Below are 23,739 nucleotides of genomic sequence, written 5' to 3'. Positions count from 1 at the left end.
CAGAGAGATGAGAAAAATACGTTTTGAAAAAGGAGGAAAGAAGTGGCAAGGGGGTATGTTTGGGAAAATATCTGAAAGTGAGAAGGAACAGAATTTCAAGAAGTATTTTTGAGGTCCAGGAAGCTAATGAAGGTCTTGATCTAAGGATTTACAAGTTGAGAAGTGCAATTCTTTTCCAAATGACTTAGGAGTTAGGAAGTTCTTATCACTTAGAATGTCAGACAATATATAAAGTGAATGTTGAAATCTGGGCCAAACCTCATCGGCTGAGTGAATATGATAGAGAAGGCAAAAACGCAAGCCTGAGGATGAGAATTAGATTAACAGTAGCTATATATATTTATGAAATTTGGAATACAGCTTTCCCTTGGAATTGCACACAACCAAAATGTACCATAGAATTTTTCATTTTGCTCACAAATTCTCTCACGCATTTGACTCCCAAATTATCCTGCAGACATTTCACTAGCTCAGTACTTTCCAGCAAGTTTTTTTCAGATCCATTTTCCTTTCCAGTCACTAATTCTTTCACCTGGAATGTTATCAAAGCAGAACATGACCTGTGAACGGAAGATACTATTACATTGTTGTAAAAACGTCTCTGTCTTCTCTCACGTAATGGAACCCGTGGCATTAGGAGGTAATATTTCAAGAGCTTTTAGTGGTCAGCACAGGGATCCGTCCTGAGGTAGGGGGGCAGATGGGAACCCACCGGAGAACCATCTTCCACCGTGTGTAGAAACCACGTTTGCTGTGTAGCTTAGTATATGCATTCCTGAAGTTGTTTGAAATTAGAAATAAGATAAATATAATGTATAAATTGAAAGTCATATTATATATTCCCAAACAGTAGCCTTTTCAATGCCGAGTTTAAATAAAGTATGATTTTTCTGGACAGTAACTTTTTTCTGAAGGTCTTAAATTCTTGAAAAAAGAAAAGAAAAACTACCGCTTTAAAGATAGACAAGTTTATTACTGAAAAGTGCAATATTCATATTTGTGATTTAAGTATTACATCTGTAAATGTAAACCTTGATAAGTAAACAGAATCTCAATGCGTTTATCACTCGTTGCACAGTTAACAGCCACCGTGATTCTCTAAACAAGAGAAGGGGGTAGGGACTTTTCCTTTCATTTAATTCAAATACATTTTTCTTTAATATAAATTTCATTATTTTGCAATTTTATGGTTCTACGATTTCATTCTAAAGAGAAAAGAAAAGAACCACAGACCAGGGGTCTTGCAAACAGTATTTCAAAGTGAGTATTACTGAAATATTTTTATGGTATTACAAATTCAATCAAAATTATTACAAAGATCAGATTGGCAAATAGAAAAAATAGAGGAGTCTCCCTTGAATTGTTCTTTTAGAAAGAAATTGTTTTAAAATATTACAGACATTTTAGCGCTCTCTATATACATTCGTGTATTTAGAAATCTCATGTGCTCAAATCTCAATATTGCAATGTAACTAAGCTTTCTGTAGATTTAACCTTTTTAATCCAACATTAGTAACCTTAAAGTATAATCTGTTTTCAAAGAAATTTAACTGATACTACTAAATTGATATATATTAAAATATACAAAATTTTAAATTAAGCAAGTGTAAGTCAATTGATAGTAAATCCCCTACTGGGTTATTTTTATGTGTAATTCTTGGAAAGAGTTAGCGCCATTATTTCCTCCTTCATTCCAATCTCCTGACCAAACCAATCTAGATTTGCAAACACCTTTGCAAATAGCAAACACTTATAAGCTTACTTATCTATTATTGCATTTTGGTGTTTGAAATAGCAGCAATCTTCAGAAGACAGACTTAAGGTTATAAATATTTGGCTAATTAATCACAAAATGGCCCTTACTTGGGGTGTCAGAATGTCAATGTCCTCCCTATTAGACTCTTGCGATGAATCAGATAATGATCCCACCCTCTGATGGAAAATGTCAGTTGATAATGACATATCTGTATATTTGTAGGATATTTAAGATGATATGTTTTTTATTTCCAGAATTGTGTGCAGCTTTTCCATAGAGCCCTGGAATGCTACTAAATTTTATACTTTACACAACTACTTAATTTTAGGAAAAAAACACCTGTAGTATAAGTGCAGATTATATTAAAAGTAAGTTCTTTTAAAAGTAAGTTCAGCTAGAAGTGCATTCAAATGATCAATGTGAGTATTCTCTGCAGGGTTAAGAGGGGGATGCAAAACAGTTATCTACCCTAAAATCTTTCATAAACAATTGAGTAAGGCAGGTCTACCAAGTGACCAAGGAAACATATGTCAAAATAAGGTTTGACATATTATATTACATGACTTCATTTTCAGTGTTTTGGATAATACTTAAAACACTTGGACTGCCCAGGGCTTAGGGGACACACACACACACACACACACACACACACACACAAACAGAAGTAAACATTAAGAGGATTTTATGACAATACATAAGTTACTCTAACTCAAGAAAAGCAATACATAATGGTGATATCATTTATGAACTTGACATATTTGTCCTCAGGAATCTTCGGAAACAACAATTCATCTGTTTTTTAAAAGTGTTAAAGCAGGTGTGTACACAGGTATTCATAGCTTACAGTTCCCACTGATAGAATCTGCTTTGACACATTTGAGAAGCCAAGAATAATGTCATGTGGTGTACTGATTTAAGGCCCTAGTGTAACTGCCATGTAAGAAAATAAATGAGCAATCCCAAAATTGCTTATTTGTAACTGTGTAATAGAAGCAGGCAGGATTTGGAAAGAACTGAGCAATCACACAACGTTATTGACTGATTCAGAATCTATATTATAAAGGCTTAGGAATCTTTACTGTCACTCCTTTCAAGAATGCTGACCCCAAGACGCCACCTAAAAATTGATTCAGTCTATTTCAACAGAGCAAAGAGCTACCTTAAATTGACTTTTAAATTTCTTATGAGAGTTAGAAGGAATGTTTAATGATTAATAATACACAAATAAATATATATATTAATATTTGTAGAGGAACATGAGAATAAAAAGAAAAAAAATCAGTATTTATAATCATCTGCCTATGTGATATGGTCCTATACAACTGCAGCATAATTTCTCTTAAGAATGGAAGGAAGTGTTTGGAGAATGCCACTCTGTCTCTTCTGGTATGCCCCCAATTCCCTCTTCAATTACAGGGTCTAATAGTTCTTTCCTACGTGAAAAATACAATATAGAGGCCAATAACCACACATCCCAGGAGAATAAAATTGCATTTAAGTACATTTCATCTTCAACATCAAAAATTGAGACATTTATTCTTTGGTTAGAGTCGCTGAAATCTAAACTTACTAGATTTAGCTTCATAAATCTTAAAATAGACAGGAAAAAAAGGGAAAAAAACAAGACAAAAAACTTTATTTTTTCTTCATGTTCAAAGATGAACTAAATTGCAATTGTTTTTCAATCAGAAGTAAGGCAGGGTATGGGGATGGATACTGAAACCGGATCTGCAAAATAGACATTTTTGCTCTGGTAGGAAACTCCCTTGTTCCCCACCATCCCCAAAACATTGCTTCCACAGTTATCTTTGCCATCAGATTTTTTTTTGCCATTCAAGCCCCTTCTTTTCACTTACAGAACAGCATCCCTCCAAAGTTCAATGGTTCAGAATCAGTGGGAGCATTTGCTCACATGACTTGTTAGCAAAGATATTAAATTTGGCCTGAAGCGTTCACCTGGTAGCACTGAGAGGCATCGACATTGACAAAATCATTCCAAAGGTTTGGAGGCAGCTTAAACACCATGTGGGGCGAGGCAGCCCTGTGACAGTTATTTTTGTAGGGAATACCTCAGTAGAGCTCACTAGGTTTTGTTTTTCAGCTAGTAATTTAGGAAATGTTTGCTTTCTGAAAAACAGAGCAAAGACATTGCTTTTCCCACAGAGTGAGAATTGTGATGGAAATACATATTCTGAAGCAGTCAATGCAGGTATATGCCTGAAAATCTCACCCCTTCCTTCGTAGGGAAGGTATGAAGCAGAACCCCCCTAGCTGACGGCCCAGTGTGCAAGGCTCCCACCTTGGGACAGTTGTTCAGGGAACAACAGGCTATTTCTAGGGACAGTGTGCTGCAGCGCACGGTGGGGCAGTCATGGAGCAGCAAGGTAGGATGTATAGACTTCCTCTCCTTGAGGGGGGACTGTGATGGGCCAAGAAAGTGCATCGGGTCTCAAATATGAGTCTCTTCTCCTAACCTGTCTGCTTTCATTGTACTTTCCTGAAAAAGAAGCCTTAATGTGGAGTGGCTACAATGCGGTGGCCATGGTATTTGTGTTCTCTAGAAAGAAAACCATCAAATGTGGCTGTGGGTGTGGTTTCTGAGATGAACCCAGGTAGGAAGTACTCTTGAAGGTAACTTATCACGACCTCAAGTGCGTAAACCCTAATTAGCAGGTATCTAGGCCCAATCAGTCTTCCCCTGGGACTCTGTTTTGTTGACACATTTCATCTTGAATAGAAACGTCTGTAAGGAAGAAATGCTCACTTTTTCACCAGAACTGGGTTTTTCAGGCTGTTCCCAAAATGTTCTCTTCGGAGCTGCTGAGGATACCAGGAAGGATGTAAGATGTTAACTGAGTCCCAGGGTGAAACTCACAAGTCTCCCCGGAGCTTGCTATAACACAGTGATTTGGGGGAAAACAGAGTGGAAATACCTGAAGACCGTAACAGGACTGAGTTGGGCTTATCTCACAGAGAGGAAGTGCTCACTGGGTCTTATACAGGAAGCACTCCTAGTGATGCCTGTGTGCGCACCTGCACCCGCTCACACACACATACAAGCACACACACCAACACGCCACACCCTGGGCCTCTGTCTACTGTCCCCTATTGACAGACTCATCAATCCAGTCTTATCAGTTAAGCAAACTCTTTACACAACCTGGATTTTCAATTGTGACCATCAAGTTGAGAAGAAAAAAATGAGCAATTTGGAAGCCTCTTACTGATAGTTGGTCCTGTATGTCTGCCTTCCTTGGCATGAATTATATCTGTGCTAAAATTCCTGTCCCGAGATTTTGATGATGATTGATAGAGCTAGCACATGTGTGAAAAAAAGAATATGCTTCTGTGTGATGGAAGAATGAATCAAGCTTCCTCTTCCATCTGTTTTCAGCACAAAGCATTATTAGCATCAACATGATACTCCATCTGCACTGTCTTGTGCAAACGTCTTGATGACAATGAGCTTTTCGGAAGACAAATAGTCTAAATTTTTTAAGAGTGGGGAAGAGCCCTCAATAATAGGACGCTATTATCTTGGAGAGCTAAAGAACTGAGCAACCCCTCTCCCCATACCTGCTCAACAAACCCCAACTTAATATTTAAAAAACAAGTAGGGTTAAATTTGACATGCAAATTATAGGAAAAAAATATCGTATTGCATGACCATTTATTGAGTGAAGAACATTCCTTTCCACTGCATTCTACAATAGATTGTGCTAAGAGTCGTTTTGGAAGAAGGTGCAGCATTCAGAAGTGGCATCTCGTCATGCAGTCACTGAGCAGCATAGTATATCAAAGCGCGTGCAGACTCAGACAATCGCCAACTATTTCACCTATAATCGAGAGTGCTTTTCCACACACTGTACTATGACAACGTTTCAGCTTCGAGCAAGTTGTCAAGGCCTCCTGCATGCACTTGTATATTAGTTATTTGCTGAAAAAGACAACCATTCAGAATATGAAAATATATAAGCAGCATTCATGGAAGACAGAATTCCTGAGAATAGTGTGTGCTATATAAATCTCTGAGAAATCATTTGTATTCATATGAAAACCATGATATAAAACATTTCTCTCAACTAAAGCAGAGTCATCGAAAACTGATGTACTGTGAGGGACTGAATACTCCGCTGTCAGCTGTGATGAAGGCAGAGCTGGGTTCTACTGCCCTGCTTCACAAAAGAAAAATTTCAGATGATGTTTTTCATTGTTTCTCTTTTTCCATCGGTTTCAAAAAATATTAGAGGAGGCATTTTCTAAATCAATGCATTATAAATTTTTATTAAAAATACCTTTCTCTTTTCATATTTTTTTCTCTCTAGGTAATCAATGTGATTTTATATGATTACACAAAAATAACTCAGAGAGAGAAGAATGCTCAAGGGCACAGCTGTCATTATTCTTCACACTAAGGCAAATGTCTTTGTCTTGTGTCCCTAATTTAGAAAGGACACGAATGTCAGATTCCTTTATGTCTTCAGTAGGCATAGAGAGTATTTATTCTCAGGCTTGTGTATACATTTAACTGACAAAGGAAAGGAAGTGCAGATGCTACAAAAATGGAGGCGGTTAAAGCTCCTTTGTGTAGTAAGTGGAACTAGTTGCTAAGAATCAGCATGTGGCAGAAACTGAACCTCTCCAGTCTGAAGGGAAGGATCCCTTGTGGCAAGGGCATGTGAGGGAAATTTAGAGTCTGAGGTCCTTCTCCTTGCTTGGAATCAGAGGGCAACTAGGGAAGTGAATAATTTTGACAAAAACCAACCAACCAACCAACAACTATAATCTACCAGCTTTTCCCTGGAAGGAAAAAAGGAAAAGTAAAAAAAAAAAAAAAAAAAAAACCCAAAAAACAAACAAATAAAAAAACCCACAACATTTTCAGTGTTAGAATTATAAAAATAGTTTTCTAGTAAGAGAAACTGTATAATTTTCTTGATAGAGAAATCTGTGCATATATACAAAGTAGCCTGATTTCCATTATGTTTAATCTGGTCTTTATAAATTTTGGAAATAACTGTACTTTGTTTCATTGCACAATTATTAATCATGTAAGTGCATGAATCATATATATGATTATGTATTTCCCATCCCATTCCCAGGGGAAGAAAACTGAGATTAGCTTTAATTATTTTACAAGATAAAGTATCTTGATTTCTACCACATATTTTCTTAATTCAACTCTTTCCTTTTTTCCCAACCTGCCCCCATAGTTTATGCCTCCACCAGACTTTCTTTAGTTGAATGCCCCATCGTTCCCAGGTCATCAGTCTGTGAACAGTCATAGTCACAGGTACGGAGCTCACAGAGAAATAGCAACTTCACAACAAAGCAAAAATGACGTCTTTCACAAATAATTTGACTTTGTTTCTAGTGAGCTTTCAAAAACAAACCAAATCAATCTATCAAAGAAATAATAACAGAAAACTCCCTTCAGTGATGAAAAGAAAGTAAATTTTTTAAAAATGTGTGTTTTTCCTACAAATAATATAAATTTATATTCATGCATTGTTTTCATTAGCTCATGAGCAAGAGTGCATGTTGTTGGAAAAGTGTTAAGTGTTGCAAAGCATCTGGCTTCTGTTTTCCTGAATAAACAAGTCACAATGGCATACTGTGTAACTGCTCTCAGAGCTGCATAAATGGTAACTTGCATTACATGTTGTCAAGGTGCAAAGGTGCAAGGAAAACCAACATATACACAGCACTTCAAGCTATTCTGTGAGAGTAGTTATAATAAATCAGGGAGGGGAAATTAAATATACTATAAAACAGCCTTCCACATTAAAATATAGATTTGTCATGTTCTAAATGATATGAGAATAAACACCCATATCTTATAAGTGTGTGGCTTTACTGACATTTAGGAAAAAAGAAAAGACAGTGCCACTGATTCTGCCAATGATAAAACAGATTGGAATGTAGCCAATGCAACAGAATATTATTTCAATGAATGGTATTCTTTTGGGAATCTCAAGATTTTTGGTTTGACTACGAAGGGTGACGTACAACTCTTCAACTGCATAGTCAGTAGAAAGCAGCATAAATTCCTTGTGGCACAGATCCAAAATCTCAGCAAGAAACAAGGGAAATTCCTATAAAAAACGGTAAGCTGAAGGGACATGGAATTCCAGCAGCAAAGCCAATAACTGATTTAAGTCATTTTTTTGTAAGTATCTCAACTCAACCTAAGGTTCCAAAGTCAGATTAGTATGTGAATGAGGACCACATGATACTTTAAGTCATGCCTGGCTTGTGCACATTTACATGGAAATCTGTCTCTGCAAACCTCACCATCACCCTTCCTAATACACTGCAGCTGATGGAAGGTGGAGGTTTCCAAACACACAGCTCCCTGAGGCTGGTTCTGAGAATTAGATCCTGGCTTCCTGCTTTGTCAATCTAACCATCTTTTAAGGTCATGAGTCATCTTTTTCTTCCCTAGAAACTAGGATATTCCAAATCCCAGAGATGGCTGTGATACATTTCTAAGTAACATGCTATACACATGGATTGCAGGTATGCCCTCCTCTTAGATCATGCCTAGAATCTGAAGCTACCATCAGTCCCACTAATGGTATTGCCCCTGCTGGGGTATCAACTAAGGCCATTCATGGTGAACAGGATGACCACTTTTTCTTCGCTGTTGTTGCAAATGTTCTAGTTCAGCCTCGTACATCATTTCTTGGACTAAGTACTTCTCCCGTCGTATTCGGTCATATAGGTTCTTTGGTACATCTGGAATCAGGTATGCAATGAATGATTTGATCCCAAAAACAAGGTGCTGGAAATTTAAGAGGAGAAAGTACATTTTTTCCCAAAGATTCTAAATTATAAAAGAGAACAATCATGAACATTTCATTTGCCTTACAATCAAGCATCAGAACTCAGTATCTACCATCCAGAATATTAATATTTTCAAAATTATATTGGGAAAACTATTGTTGTCTTCTGTCACATAAGTATTCCAACAAAGACAGATTGATATCACTCTATAAACACTGACTGAATATGAAATTCACACCTGTAAAAATCCTTATATATTACGAAATACTATTATGACATGAATTGTTATACATAGATGAGAAAGATCACATCCAGGGAAAACCTGCGTTGAGACAGATCATAATACACAGTGTACCAACCACATAGAATACAGTCTGCCTGTGATGCTGGAATTGGACTCAACCTCCAGCACATACATTTTTCAGAATTTTTACTCTGTTAAGTTCATATATTATTGTAACTGCTCTAAAAATATCTTATCTCTATTAATAATATTTCTGTGATAAAAATACATTAGATTTTTAAAAATAGACTGATAGAAGTATTGAATTAAAAAAAAGCAGGAACAAAAATCAAAAGGTAATACACCTGTGGTTAAAAGTACAGATGCTGGATAAAATTGGCTATGCTTGAACCCTACTCTGACTCTTATTAGTTGTGTAGTCTTATGCAAATCACCCATGTTCTCTGTGTCTCACCTTTTTTTTTTAATTTTATTTTTTATTGAAGTGTATTTGACTTACAGTGTTAGTTTCAGGTGCACTGCAAAGCAACTGTTATACACTTACATATATATATACAAACACACACACACACACACACACATACACAGACACACACACACATTTTCAGATTCTTTTTCATCTCTATGTCTCCTCTCTAAAATGTTGTTAATAATGGTATCCCTTAAAGGTTGGTATAAAATTTAAATGAGTAAATTTACGTGAGGGACTCAAAGGAGTGCTTCGCATAGTATAAACACTACTTAAATATTACCTCCTACTATTATAAATGCATCCTCCCCCCTGCCACCATGAAGAATAGGTCTTTTAATTTCTCAGAAAAGAAAAAAAAGTCTGGCTGATAGAGTTAGGGTGATCTGTAGGAAAGAACCCATTCACCTAAAGGACTTACTGACATGTCTCGTTATGCGGAAGGGAAGAATTCAAGGCACTGTTAACTGGGCTTGCTTTACGTGCCCCAGGAAACCGCACAGCATAGTTAGGTCGTAGGAAAGCAGGGCATATTTTCCATAGGGAAGCAGATCAGGAGTTCTTTTCCTGACCAAATAGTTGATAGTCACAGAAATACCCAGCAATGTGACTTAAGAGCAAAGAAACAAAAATTCAAAATACTTGTTATAATTTAAATTAGTGAAAAAGAATATGCTCCAAGTTCTATTCAATGGTAATAAATGAACCTATAAACTGATTTACACACAGAGTCTTATCTACAAGGATGGCTCAATATTGAAAAGAAAATCTATTTTTTAAAAAGGCTAAAGTTTAATACCCATTTATTAAGACACTCTTATAACCAGTAGTAGATAAGAATGTTCTTAAACCGACAGAGTTTACCTTAAGCAAAAAACCTACAGCAAATATCATACTTAAAGAAAGAAAATCAGAAGTATTTCCATTGAAGTTGGAAACCAGACACAGTTGCTCACACCACTGCCGATCAACTCCATACTGAAATTTCCAGCAACACAGTAAGGCACACAAAAGAAATGAGGCATAAACCTTGGAAGTGAAGATACAAAACCATCACCATTTGCAACTGGTATTGTCATTTGAAAAGACAGTCCAACAGATTTAATAGACAGAATATTAGAACTAGTAAGAGACATAAACAAGGAGGTATGCTCATCTTAGAAAGACCATTAGCATTGTAGCAAAAATCAAGCAAATCAATAATGAAGGTAAGATAGTATTCACAACAGCAACAGAAATATCTAGGACGTTTCCAGAAGTAAAAAGGAAGAAATAAGCAAGAGAATATTTAAAAATCTATTAAAGGACATAAGAATGATTTGAATAAACCTCACATTCATTAATGAAACAGCACAGATTTTGTAAAGAAGTCAAAATTTGATTTCTACAAATGTAATTTTAACCAAAAATCTTAGCTTGATATCTGGGGGAACCTGAAAAATGGCTCCTAAAATTCATCTGAATGAGTAATAACTCCAAAAGGCTAAGATAACTTTTTAAAATATGAATAAATGTAGCAGGGGTGGAGAGTGACTTGCTTTATCAGATATGAAGATGTATAGCATTTAAATAGTGTGGTAGTGATCCATGAACAGACCAATGGGGCGATAAATCAGAATACTGAAGCCAGCGTTACACCCACAAATATACAGGAACTGGAATATTACAACGATGGATTTAAAAATTAGTGGATAAATAACAGATTATTTAGTAAACAGCAGTACAAAAATTATTTCACCACATGGAGAATAGAAAAGTAAGCTTTTCCCTCAGACTCTAGGAAAACTCCAGATACCTTAAAGACGTGATAGGTAAGACTATGAAGTTAATAGTAAAAATGTAGTAGAATATCTTTTTGAACTGGAGATAAAAAAATTCCTAAATAAGCTGTACAAAATAAGCACAGCCCATAAGAGGAGAACAATGATGGGCTTGACTACATCAAAACCGAACATTTTCTGTTTATGGATGAAATTAATAGGTTATGACAAGGAAAAGATACCTGCTTATGTACATAACTGATGAAGATTAATACGTAGACTATTTCAGGAAACTTTGAAAGTTGGTAACAATTACACTGGAAACTCAACCAAAAATGGATCAAGTGTTATAAATTTACAAAAAAGGAAACCCAAACGGCTTTCTAGTACTACAAGTGATGGTCAATGTCATTAGTAAACAGATCCAAAAAATTAAAGCCAAATATTACCTTACTCTTATACAACTGCAAAGTCAATCTGGCTATTAGGAAAATTTGGTGAAAATCCAAGGTAATTTTGAAGAGCAATCTGTCAGTATGATATGAAACTGAGTATGCATATAAACTAACAATTTCACACCTGCACAAAATATTCCTTAAAAATCCTTAAGTGTGTTTACAAGGTAACATGCCCAAGATTCTTAATAAAACATTTGAGATAGAGAGAATCACTGTAGGCCTAAGTACCTATCCTTAGGGGAATATGGTATTTAACTTCTATTGGGTAGACAAAAGAAATTATAAATCTCATGGACAGATGTTTATCTAAATCTAAAGCAGTTTAATGTGTAAGAGGTAAAAATGAGTTTTTACACAATACCATTAAAGTAATTTTGAAATAAGAACACTTAAAATAATACTATATATATGTATATATATATATATATACACACACACATACACATATATAAACAAACTTACATTCAAATAAAGATGTGGAAAGACTTCCACTGAAGAAAAGAGACTAGATGCTTTTTTGAGTGGGTGGGTAATGAAATTAGTAATGAGGAATGAGGAGGAAAAAATAAAGAAGGAACCATATGATCTTATGGAGCCATGATGATAGGTCGCTGTTAACTGAGGCATTTGTCTCTTCACCTGAGTTTCCAAAGAAGGTGAAGAAAAAGAAGAAAAAAGTGTACATTAAAACTCACACACAATAAAAAAGACATTTTGGAATCACTGGATTGAAACTATGCTTTAAATCCTTATGCCACCTGTCATAAAGTAGAAAGTCTCACTTCATCAAAAGAAATTTTTATAGGCCCACAGAGTCACTAAATAGTAGAATTTAGTCCTGAGTTAAACCTTAGAGGTGAGTATTTCATTTTACAGGTGAAGGACCTTTCATTATGAAATTTGAAGCACTTTTTGGAGATCAGTTGAGAGGTATAGGTGACTTGAAAAAAACTTCTTTCAAAAGCCTTATGTGTGGCTACCTTTTTCGCTCCGAAATTTTGGCCATAGGAAACAGATGCACTTAAAGTTTTTCCATAGACCTTAGTGGTACCTTCGAGAATAGATATTCAATGTATTCCAGTGCTATGTTCTTCACTGTACCAAGATGGTTATATTTTAAGCGAGGCAACAATACTGTAGCTTCTCCAAAATGTCTTCATAGGAGTACAATTTAATATTATTGCATGACTCTGATCATCCAAATCTATGCACTTTTTACAAAAACGTTCTCAGCCATAATTTATTGAATTATGCAATGTTTCCTGTACAAATACACGTGATTGTTCAGAAAATAAGATTCTCCATCCTGATGAATAAATACCGATTCTTTTGTTAGATGATGAAAAACATCCTTTCCTTTTTAAATTTGGTTACTAGCTTTTTCAGTTCAACTCTGAGCACTTTCTTTCATCCCAGTTTTCTGGTAATAAATACTCTCTAACTCACGTTACTCAGCTTTTCCTTTTTTGCACTTGTTAGAGTGGCTTCATTGCATCTGAACCTTTTATAGGGACATACTCAAGTCCTGTTTTGGAAGTCAATGAGAAACTGACTTCAAAGAGGCGACTAATATATCAGGTGGAAAAAGCGTTTATCTATATTAATTTTATCAGCCTGTGACTAACCTCAAACACGATAATGAAGGCCAGTCTAGCAGCGAGGATATGCCAGTACTGCAGGGTGAACTCATAAGGTTTGGAACTCCAAGGAGGCCCTCTGTAGTCTCGGTACCTAAAACCCATAAAAACAAAGAATCTGAAGGACAGAGACCAAAGTGCGAAAGGAGGCTCCAAATGTTCTTAATTTGCCCAAATTCCAAAACGACAGTTTACATGGGCTCATTAACACTTTGAGGGGAGGAGGTGGAATGGCGAAAGTAAAAAGGGAAGATGACCATCGTTTACGAGTCAGTACCTGCAGTAACCAGACTTTCCCATACCAAGCTCACTCAGGTCAAAGAAGGACAGGCTGTTGTTGACATATCCTGTTAAACAGCTGGGAGGAGAGAAAAGAAAGCATCATGTGGTTCAGAGATTCACAAATTTCCAGTTCAATTCCTTCAACTGCAAATGACAGGATTTAATAAGTGCTATTATTCCTTTCCTTCTCATTATAAACTCCTAGAAACTCAGCTCTCTGATTCTGTTCTCTAACTCCCATTACATCTGTGATTATCACTTCCTGAGACAGGCTCTGGCCTGCCGTTTTCCGCCAATCGTTTCTATCTTGCCTTATCACGTGGCTTACATCTTATTAAGTGTTTCTATGCACGAGGCATAGTGGTAATGAGTTCCTAGGCATTGAAACGCCATAAATATATTCTTTATAAATATACAGACATATAACACTATTTGGATAATTAAAATTAAGCAGCCAATTGATAAACATGTTTATTTGTGGTTTGTTTATTAACTTATTCAATATATTTTTATTGAAGATCAATAATTTGTTAGAAAATTTCTAGATACTTCCCCTTCAACAGTGAACAAAACAGGCAAAAATCCCTACTCTGGTGCTCAGGTATCAAATTGTGACCAGGGTTAACTTTTGCTGTAACCTTAGAATATGTATATTGTATAGAACACGTATATCTCCACCATATAAAGAACTAACATTTACCATTTACAGAGACTAAATACCTTTCTCCAGGCCTATAATTCTAAAAATTTCTGATCTCAGATACCCTTTACATTTAAGAAGAATTACTTGAGGATCCCAAGCTTTTTGCATGGGGGTGTATCTATTGATATTTACCACATTAGAAATCGAAATAGAAATTTAGAAAATATTTATTTGTTAATTCATTTTAAATTAACTATCAAATCCATTCAAATAATATAAATAACACATTTTAAAAGAGTCACATTTTTCAAAAGGAAAAAGTAGTGAGGAGAATGATACTGTTTTACATGTTTGCAAATCCCTTAATATCTGCCTTAATAGAAGACAGCTAGATACTTGTATCTGCTTCTGCATTAAATCTATTACACTATGTTGTTTTGGTTGAAGGGTAAATAGAAAATCTGACCTCATATAGGTAAATAGTTGGAGAAAAGGTAAACTATTTTAACATCATTTCAGATAGCTGTCAGTATTTTTCTTTGATATTACACTGAAGTTCTACCTGTGGTCATTTCTTAAAGCTCAGCTGCAATGTGGAATCTTAGAGTGTCAGTGAACTTTCATATGGATTTTACATTAGAATTCATAGGTCTGTCCTGTACTTTGAATTCATCATTTATCCATGCATGATTTTGTAACATCAAAAAGGGGCCATTTGGAAACCATCAGTTCCCTGAATGTTTTTTTAGTAGACTATGAAAAAGCACAATTGTTAACATCATCACTGATTTTTATCAGACAAAAAATCTGTAAGTACTGGGAATCTTTCAAGCTCAACAAATACTGTCAATTATTTTCCTTAAAATGACAAGTTAGTCTTGTGAATTTTATTTAAAAAAAAAAAAAGTGCCTGCTAAAAACCCAAGTCTGAATGCTCAGAGTTTGGCAATCGTTATTTCATGTTGACAAAAAGTTTGTTTTTAGTTTGCAACTCCAGCAGCCACACAAGCACGTTTCTGCGAGACGACATCACACTTCAGGCTGCAGCAGAAGTGCTTTATGCACACTTGGCATTTTGTAAAATAGAATATTGAAAAGACATTTATTCAGAGGTATAGATTTGATAAAACTAATCATTATTACTACTTCATCAAGGACATTCTGAAATGTCTTACTGGCATTTTTAAAATGGTGACTGTATAGTGTTAAAATATGCAATCATAACTGGTACCTTTTGGTGCCACTGCCTTGAGTTATGCAAAGCCACCAGAAGATTTTATCCAATACTGCTTTTGTGCCATCTGTGCAGATGTCAATATGGTGAAAAAAGAAAATAGTATCTTAGTATTATTATGATAATAGTATTGAGCTCATGGACCCTGAAGAAGATGTGCGGGCCGCAGAGAACCGCTGCCTGGAACAGCTGTTACAGCCTGGATGCAAGTGCCCATCTCTCTTATTCTAAACCCCCCAGTTTTTAATTAGAGGGCTACACTGACTTCACTCCTCTCTCATTCACCCTAGACCTCATAATTTACCATTTCAGCTGCTCTTTTGCCATTATCGTCCTTTTCATTGCCACCTGGCCTGTTTGCCACCTTACTCTGAAAACTTCCAATCCTTATGAATTTACTCCAATTTAACTGCTAAGTGTACCTGATGGAAATTAAATACCAGGAAGCCCCTATAAATGTGTGGTTTCAACTTCACCTAAGTCCTCCATATCTCTTCTTGAAATGATTCCACACCCCTGGTCATTGCATATGCAGAAGGGAAAGGGATCAGGCGCTATCTACCTGAATGCAAACAGCAGATCCAGCCAGTTTCATTTTCACTGGCCACTAGGTGGCAGTAAAGACACTAACAAATAATGCTTTAAGGAAGAGAGCTGCCAAGCGTGCCTACATATTTAAAAACCCTTAAAATCTGCGTTAGACCATTTTGAATTAAGAAAAATGGGACTTTTTTGGTTTTTCACTATTAATACTAAAAACATTTTATATTCATTTAGTGTTTTACAATTCATAGAGTGTTACCTCAGGCACCATTTCTGAAACGTAGGTCCAGATTGATAATGTGCCTTTTGGTAAAAGGCAAAGTTAGCACCTAACTCTAGGGTGTCTGACTTCAAGTTAAAATCTCTTGACAAAGCTCCAAAATATAAAGTAAAATCTCATGCTTTTATTACCTTTCTTTGGAAAATTAAGACATTTGTTTGTGTTTAGAAAGGCACTTCTGTGTTCTGAAAAAACACCAGTTCAGCAGCAAAACTAATGGCGGATTTCACCCTAAACCCAGCTCAGCCCTTTGGGGCACATGTCCCGCACCTAGACAGGATGTGTGCCCAGAGCTGCAGGAGAAGCAGCTTCTCTGGTCACGACCTTATCTCCTATCACTACTTCCACACCTACGGCTAACCTCTAGCTACTCCAGTTTCTCTCTGTCCCCAAGTCCAGTGCTCCCTTGAATTCTTCCTTAATACTAGCTATCAAGAAGGAAAGATCTAAAATCACCCATATCCTCTACAGCAGTGGTTCTAAACTGTGTGGTTTTTGTCCCCCAGGGGACATTTGGTGATGTCTGGAGACATGTTTGGCTGTCACATCTTAGGGCGCAGGGAGGTTGCTCTTGAGATTTGCTGGGCCAAGGATGCTGCTACACAGCCTGCAATGCAAAGGCCACCTCTTCCTCCCCAAAATAGAATCATTTGGTCTAAAATGTCAATAGCGCAGAGGTTGAAAACCCCTGTTCTCAAGTGCTGATTTAGATTTTAACCAAAAAGAAAGAGGAGACAGGTCTAGGCTAACGTTTTCTGCATGCTTAAATCTCTAGCTGTAAATTCCTTTTGGAAAAAATCTCTAGTCATATAGTTGACAGTTTCTTCATACTCCGCATCTCCCCACAAACTAGCTGAATTCCCCTCAACAATTTGATTCACTAGTATGGGCCTCAGTCCTAAATTTGACTTCTAAATAAATTATAATGGCTCGAACATTTTGATACGAGTGATGCATTTACACGTAAAAACACAGAGAGCCTCTAAAGTTATTTGCTGTGGAAAACAGTTGCCCTTTATATCCCACTTGATTTCATGTAATAAACACATTATAAACGCAACGATCAGAAACATTACCCTTAATGGTCACAGAACAAAACCTCCCAATAGGTTCCCATTTTAATCACAAACATAAAATGTGTAAAGTTCAACCTTACCTTTCACCGTATTCGAAATGATTTGCACAGGGGCCATATTTGTATTCATAGACAAAACGTGGGATGTAATCAGACGTAATAGCGATTACGAACGCATTGGTGATCACAGCCAGTATTCCAATGCCTTCAAGAATTCCATACCAGATACCTAGTAGGAGAAAGAGGAAAGATGGCAAATGCAACGGAAAAAAATTAAAAATCTTTGATCAATCTCAATTTGGAAAAAAAAACGTTTTTAGTTATGTTGGAACTACAGCTCTGTCCATTATTTACTTTCTTAGTATGGGGTGTATCTCACGACAGATATTATAGCCACTGAGTACTTTTCCACAGAGGGAAGGCAGACACCCTCTAGAGGTGTCTGAAAATTAAAATATCCTTAGGCATTTGTTCATGTCTGTAACAATGAGATACAGCACAGCTGCTTAGATTCTTCAAACCCTATGTTTACAACTTGCTGACGTACTAAAAACAGTGGACATCAAGTTCCACATCGTTGTGTGAACTCAGAAATAGCTGTACTCACTATGGGTTTTGCCTTCTTGTCAAGTACCTTTTTAAAGTAAAACTAGGTTAGTGTCAAGACCTAGAAATCACTAGTTGACATTTTTTACTTCTTAAGAGGCCAATCCGGCATCATATAGATACACAAAAAAGCTTTTGAAATTGTATTTAGTATCAGGAGACCATTGATTATAGTCAAAACTGATGTTTTAAATAGGATTACAGTTAACTTTAAAAATACTGTTATGAAAAAACAAATCCTGGAAGGAAATACTCAAAAGTGCTGAAGGCAATGAGAGAGCACCACAACTTTCTCCACCTTCCCCCAACCTTCTCTGTTTTTTCAGTATCTTCGTAAAGTGGCTACATTGAGTTGTTATGAAACAAAAAATTTAAAGATGTTAACATTTACCTGGTGGGGGGATTGTAAGACAAGAAATCAGAATTGATTAGAAAACCAATATCTGAATATATCAAAATTAACATTTGTTTTTACAAAAGTCACAATATCCAGTCAAAAAAACCCTACAATAACCAGAGAGAAAATATTTGTTTCCCCAAAACAGATAAAAGGTTATTATAACTAAGATACAAACATGTTCTAAATTTTTAATAAGTTAAAACACCAAAGAGAAAAATGGACAAAGACTACAAATGAGCAATTTGCCATGGAAATGCAAAAAACAATGAATACATTAAAAAGTTTTCAATTACTAATATTCACAAGCACGTCCTTCACAAAATAACATTTTTTTTTTTAGTCCACCAGATTGTTGAAGATTTGAAAGCCCTGTACCATCTAGTGATGTTTAGGAATTGTGGAAACAGAAACTCCTTTACATAGTTGTTTAAAGTATGACTTGTTATAATATTTGCAGTAATTAATCTGACATCTTTAAAAATTAAAATAGGAATACACTTTAATCCAGTAGGCCTACTGTTTGTGATCTATACTATATACATACTGTACACACACATAAATGGATATGTGATATGTAATATATAAAATATCTATGTCTGTATTCATATCTGTATCTATCTATAGCTATATTTATGTATGTTTATTCCTATTTGTAGTGGGAAAATTGAGTATATGCCTATAAAATTTTTGGCACATTCATATATGAATATTACTACTCTATGAACATAAATTAGATCATTTTTAAAATTATTTTTTATTGAAGTATAGTTGATTTATAATGTTAGTTTCAGGTGTACAGCACAGTGATTCAGTTATACATATACATACATATATATATATGTGTGTGTGTGTATGTGTGTGTGTGTATATATATATATACATATATATATATATATTAGATTCTTTTTCATTACAGCTCATTACAAGAAATTGAATATAGTTCCCTGTACTATACAGTAGGTCCTTGCTATTTATTTTGTATATAGTAATTGGTATCTGTTAATCCCAAACTCCTAATTTATCCCTCCTCCTCCTTTCCCCTGGTAATCACAATTTATTTTCTATGTCCGTGAGTCTATTCTGGTTTGTAAATAAAATCTGTATTTTTTTTTTAAGATTCCACATATGAGTGACATCATGATACTTGTCTTTCTCTGTTTGACGTATTTCACTTAGGATGACCATCTGTAGTAGACCAGTATGTTTTGAGCTGGAGAATATTAATGAGGGGAAAATAGTGCATTATATTTTTGTATACTTATATGAAGAAGAGAAACATTGACAAAGGATACGCGCTTAGTTGATATTGTTGACTCCCCGAGGTAGAAGGGAAAGGTAAAGCAGGTTTTTATACCTTTGTGCTGATGGGCTTGAGCAAGATTAAAAAGTAACAATCTATGCACTGGAAGGTGCAATAAACACTCACTAAAGCTGGCATGAGAGTTTTATTTTTACTTCTTTGACCTATTTTCCAGATGTTCTTGAATGTGCTTATATTAATAATGAAGTAATGAGAATATCCAAATTAAATGGCAGCAGTAATTATAGTTGCTTCAAAAAATGGAAACAAATTGAATGGCATTAAATCTCTACAGGTTAGTATATTTTAAACAGACTTTGGTAATTGTAAAATACATAAATGAGTAAAATAAACTCAAAAGGTAACCTTAGAATATTACCCAGAAAATTCCTCAAAAAAAGGGGAAAGTATATATTTTGCATTCCCACATACTTAGACTTTTTACTATAAAACTATAGTTTATTAAAATAATATGCCAAGAATAATCAGATTAATGTGACAACTGAAGATTCTAGAGATATATTTAAGTTTATATAGAATTAGTATAACAGAAATAATCCAAACAAGTTAAAAAAAGATGGATTATTTAATAAATGATTTTTGAAAAAATTGGCTATGCATTAGGAAAAAAAGCTAACTCTCAATTTCAATTCCTTTATTAACAACAAATTCCACATAGATCAACAAGTTAAATAAAATCAGAAAGTGCCGATAAACAGAATTAACACACAGACATCTAAAATACAAAATTACAATTAAGACAATGGGTGAAAAATCATGAGTTCCAAAGGACCTTTTTAAGAATGGCATAAATTATAACAACTATAAGAGTGAGATATCAATTTGATTTTATACATTCTAAAGCTTTACTCATAATAAAGTGAAAAATTAAAAACCAGCATTTGAAAATGTTTGCAACATATGTATCAAAGGCTAATGGTCCTAATACAGAGATAAAAATTACCAAATCAGGTATAATGGCCAAAGGGCATTAAAAAAATTAATAAAGAAGAAATACAGATACATTTAATCTCGTAGTTATAAAAATGCAAGTAAATATTAAAAAATACCATTTTTCCTCCTTCAGATTGTCAAGAATGAAACAATAACAATTTAAAAAAATTTTAAAACCCCTTATTACACCTGGATTTGTTGACAAAATGGGGAAATGGACATTCATTCACTCAAAGTGGGAGTATAAACTGGGAAAACATTTTTGGACAACATCTTGACAAATTACGTATTAATTTTAAATCTACATGCTCTTTTATAAACGATTTCCTTTTTAGAATTTTATCCTGAAGAAAGAATCAGATCAAGTATTTATGAAGATGTTCACTTCAGTGTTGTTTTGTTTCTAATAGCGAAGAACTGAAGCAATCTAAACATCTCCAGTTAGGGGACTGTTTTTTAAAAAAGTCATACAACACATAATAGAGATGTGTGTAGTAATTATAAAGAATGAGTCAGAGTTATATATATATGAACATGGAAAAGGTATATTTGAGATCCTTTCCAGTTATAAGCAAATGTATGAATTTCATGCTTAGCATGAATCTACTCTCAACTAAGTGTTCATTTCACTCCTTCATTAACAAAAGGAGTTTTGGAAGAATGCTCCAACAATAGAAACCCACATGGTGCTAAGTAAGATCAAGCCACCTCTTGCCCTTAGTAATGCAAAGACCATTTAGTTCCTGAATCTTACCTATGTCAGTTGCACGGGCTGGCAAAGGCCTCCGCCACTGGGTGACAAATTTGTATGCGTCCAGCCTGATTTCAATGATATTGTTTAACAAAGCCAAAAGAGGGGCCAGAGGAAAAGCCGCAACAAAGATGGTGGTAAAACCGAACTGCAAAACTGTAAAGGGAGAGTGTTAGACAATCAGTAATACAAACAGTGTCATTTATTGCGTGCTTTCTCTCTGCCATATAGTATGTCTTTACATAAATTGCCTTTAATCCTTTCTACGTCCCTACCAGGTAAATATGCTGAGCCCACTCTACAATTGAGAAAACTGTAGCTCATACATGTTAAGTAAACTTGCTAAGGGGCCGGCAGCTAAAAAATGTTAAAATCTGCATTCAAACTCAGATCTCAACAGACTGGAAGTCTATGAGACCTTCACCTCTATGCCATGCAGCAGGAAGGAAGAAAAGAGACGTCAAAGGGAAGGCCTTGAAGAAAAATGCTTAGTTCTAGACGGGAATCAAGAGACTAAATCCTGTCCTCTCTTTTTATAGATGAGAAAACTGAGGGCCAGAGGAAAGAAGCAAATGTGAAAACAACACACAGTGATCTTAACAGTTGGAACGGAAATTCTTATTTTCATAATGCAAATAAGTAAGCTTCTCAAAGAAACCAAGACTCAGACTGGATCTGTGCAAAAGTTTGTCATGAGAAAGAATTATTGCTTTATTTGGGTGGGATGATACACATCTTAACATAGGAACAGGTTCTGCTTTATTTTGTTCCTTTAAAATATTTGCTCAAAAGGTGGATGCTTTATTATGAGAAAAACCTTTCTTCTGGTCAGATGCTATGGCTGGCAAGACAAAGTATGTGAACCTTCCAAGGACAATGCTTTAGCATCTTCTCCAGCTCTGCTGAGACTAAGGTGCAGATGTGTTTTAGAATGCTTGGGGTTGGAAAGGAGAGAGATGGTTTTTCTCTCTTGAATCAAAGCCTACGTGAAGTTTAAAAAAAAAGTATCAAGAAGATCATATAGCTCTGCAGAAAGTTCTTTCCTTACCCATTTCTAAGTACTCATCCATCAGTCCATGGATATTCATGGGCTGCAGATTCCAATCATTCTCCCACTGAGGTATGGAAGCATCTTGTACTCCCCGCTTGATTTTATGTCGTGACCACCAGTTCTGGATCAACCTACATCACAGAGCAGACAAAGGGCTTTTAAGCTCTTATTCAAGCATCTGGTAAACAACTTATAGTGTATTAAGAAAAGAAACACACCAACTACCCTGGGACTACACTAAGCATGACTGGGAATTGGAGGTCTTCACATGGTCTCAATTTCAAATTTAGCAAGAAAGAAGAGGACTCAGACGTTCTAGGCCCTATAAATATCTACATATTTATCAAGGAGTCGATCCTCCCATACACTTAGGTGCCTCCTGATACTGATTAGACAAACATTCATTTCTCTGACTCCTTCCCCCACCCAACCTATGTGACAAAAACTCAGACTCCTATGTTGCCTGTTGTGATTGGATCCGAGTCATCTTTCCAAATCCTTTGGGCTGTACTCTCGGAACATGAGTAAAATCACCCTTCACATTAGATAACTGAGCCCTACACAGAGTTTCAAGAGGTGTGGTTTCTAGTCCTCACCCTACAACACATTAGCTGTGTGACTTTTAGCAAGCCACTTCCCTTCTCTGAGTTCATAAATGTGAAGGGTTCAAGCAATTACATTCTGCTCCCATACTGAACAATAATTTACAGGCAATGGATCCGTGTCTCAGTCCACTTCTCAGCCTTGGAAAGGAAGTAGTAACATTCTTCCCCTGGTAGTCCGGGGCAATCTGAAGATTATATGACTCAGAAATATCCTGATATGTATATATTGTAGACTTCTGGGTAATGAATTATTTTAAGAGTTAGATAAAAATTATCTCTAGGATGAGGTGAATCTCACAGGACTCCATGAAGAGTATCCAGCTCTCAATTTTAATGAATCATGGCCCTAGCACTTCGGTGGGAGTGGGAAGAACCACCACAGCTAAATCAAAACATCAGGCAATGCTTCAATGTATGTTCCACGGAGGCTGCCCCGGGAGCCTCATGAAGATGAAAAAAAGGTTTGGGGTTGGAAGGTCTGCTTGCTCCTGTTTTATTTATTTCAGTCTGCTTAATATTTTAAAGAGAATTGTGGTTTAAAAGTTTGAAAAGCATGGCTTTAGGGACTGATTCATTCCTGCCAGATTTTCTTAAGCAAGGTCTTTGTCCAGATGTTGGAAAAACCGCAACAGGATGTTATGTGCCATGTACCCTTGGGATTTGCTATACAAAATCCAGGCTGACGGCATGGACAAGGCCATGGTAAAAACGTGCTGTCCAAACTGCACGGTCTGCACAGAAGCACGTGGATAATGATAGCAGTGAGTATCATTCCTAATATTATAATGACTACCACAACATCCTAGAGTCATCTTATGCTATGTCAGCTCCTGTGCTCGGCACTGGATACCCGATTTCCTCAGATATTCTCAAATTACACTCCTCAAACTTCATGTTTCAAAGAG

General features: G+C 35.7%; 1 protein-coding gene across 2 annotated transcripts in view; it reads right to left on the bottom strand.

The window, feature by feature from the left end:
- Positions 1–952: 952 nt before the first annotated feature.
- Positions 953–23,739, bottom strand: part of ANO3 (anoctamin 3) — a 360,516-nt gene continuing 337,729 nt past the window's right edge. For both annotated transcript variants that reach the window (XM_006195091.3, XM_032488381.1), the window contains 6 exons: positions 22,227–22,360; positions 21,182–21,334; positions 17,249–17,396; positions 13,388–13,468; positions 13,099–13,204; positions 953–8,540 (listed from right to left, as the gene is read on the bottom strand). In XM_006195091.3, the coding sequence (XP_006195153.2) occupies positions 8,358–8,540; positions 13,099–13,204; positions 13,388–13,468; positions 17,249–17,396; positions 21,182–21,334; positions 22,227–22,360 (805 nt within the window). In that variant the 3' untranslated portion in view covers positions 953–8,357. The remainder of the gene's footprint in view (positions 8,541–13,098; positions 13,205–13,387; positions 13,469–17,248; positions 17,397–21,181; positions 21,335–22,226; positions 22,361–23,739) is intronic.

The sequence above is a fragment of the Camelus ferus genome, chromosome 10 (genome assembly GCF_009834535.1).
Source record: "Camelus ferus isolate YT-003-E chromosome 10, BCGSAC_Cfer_1.0, whole genome shotgun sequence".
Classification (NCBI taxonomy): Eukaryota; Metazoa; Chordata; class Mammalia; order Artiodactyla; family Camelidae; genus Camelus; species Camelus ferus.
This window is presented reverse-complemented; position numbering and strand designations above follow the sequence as displayed.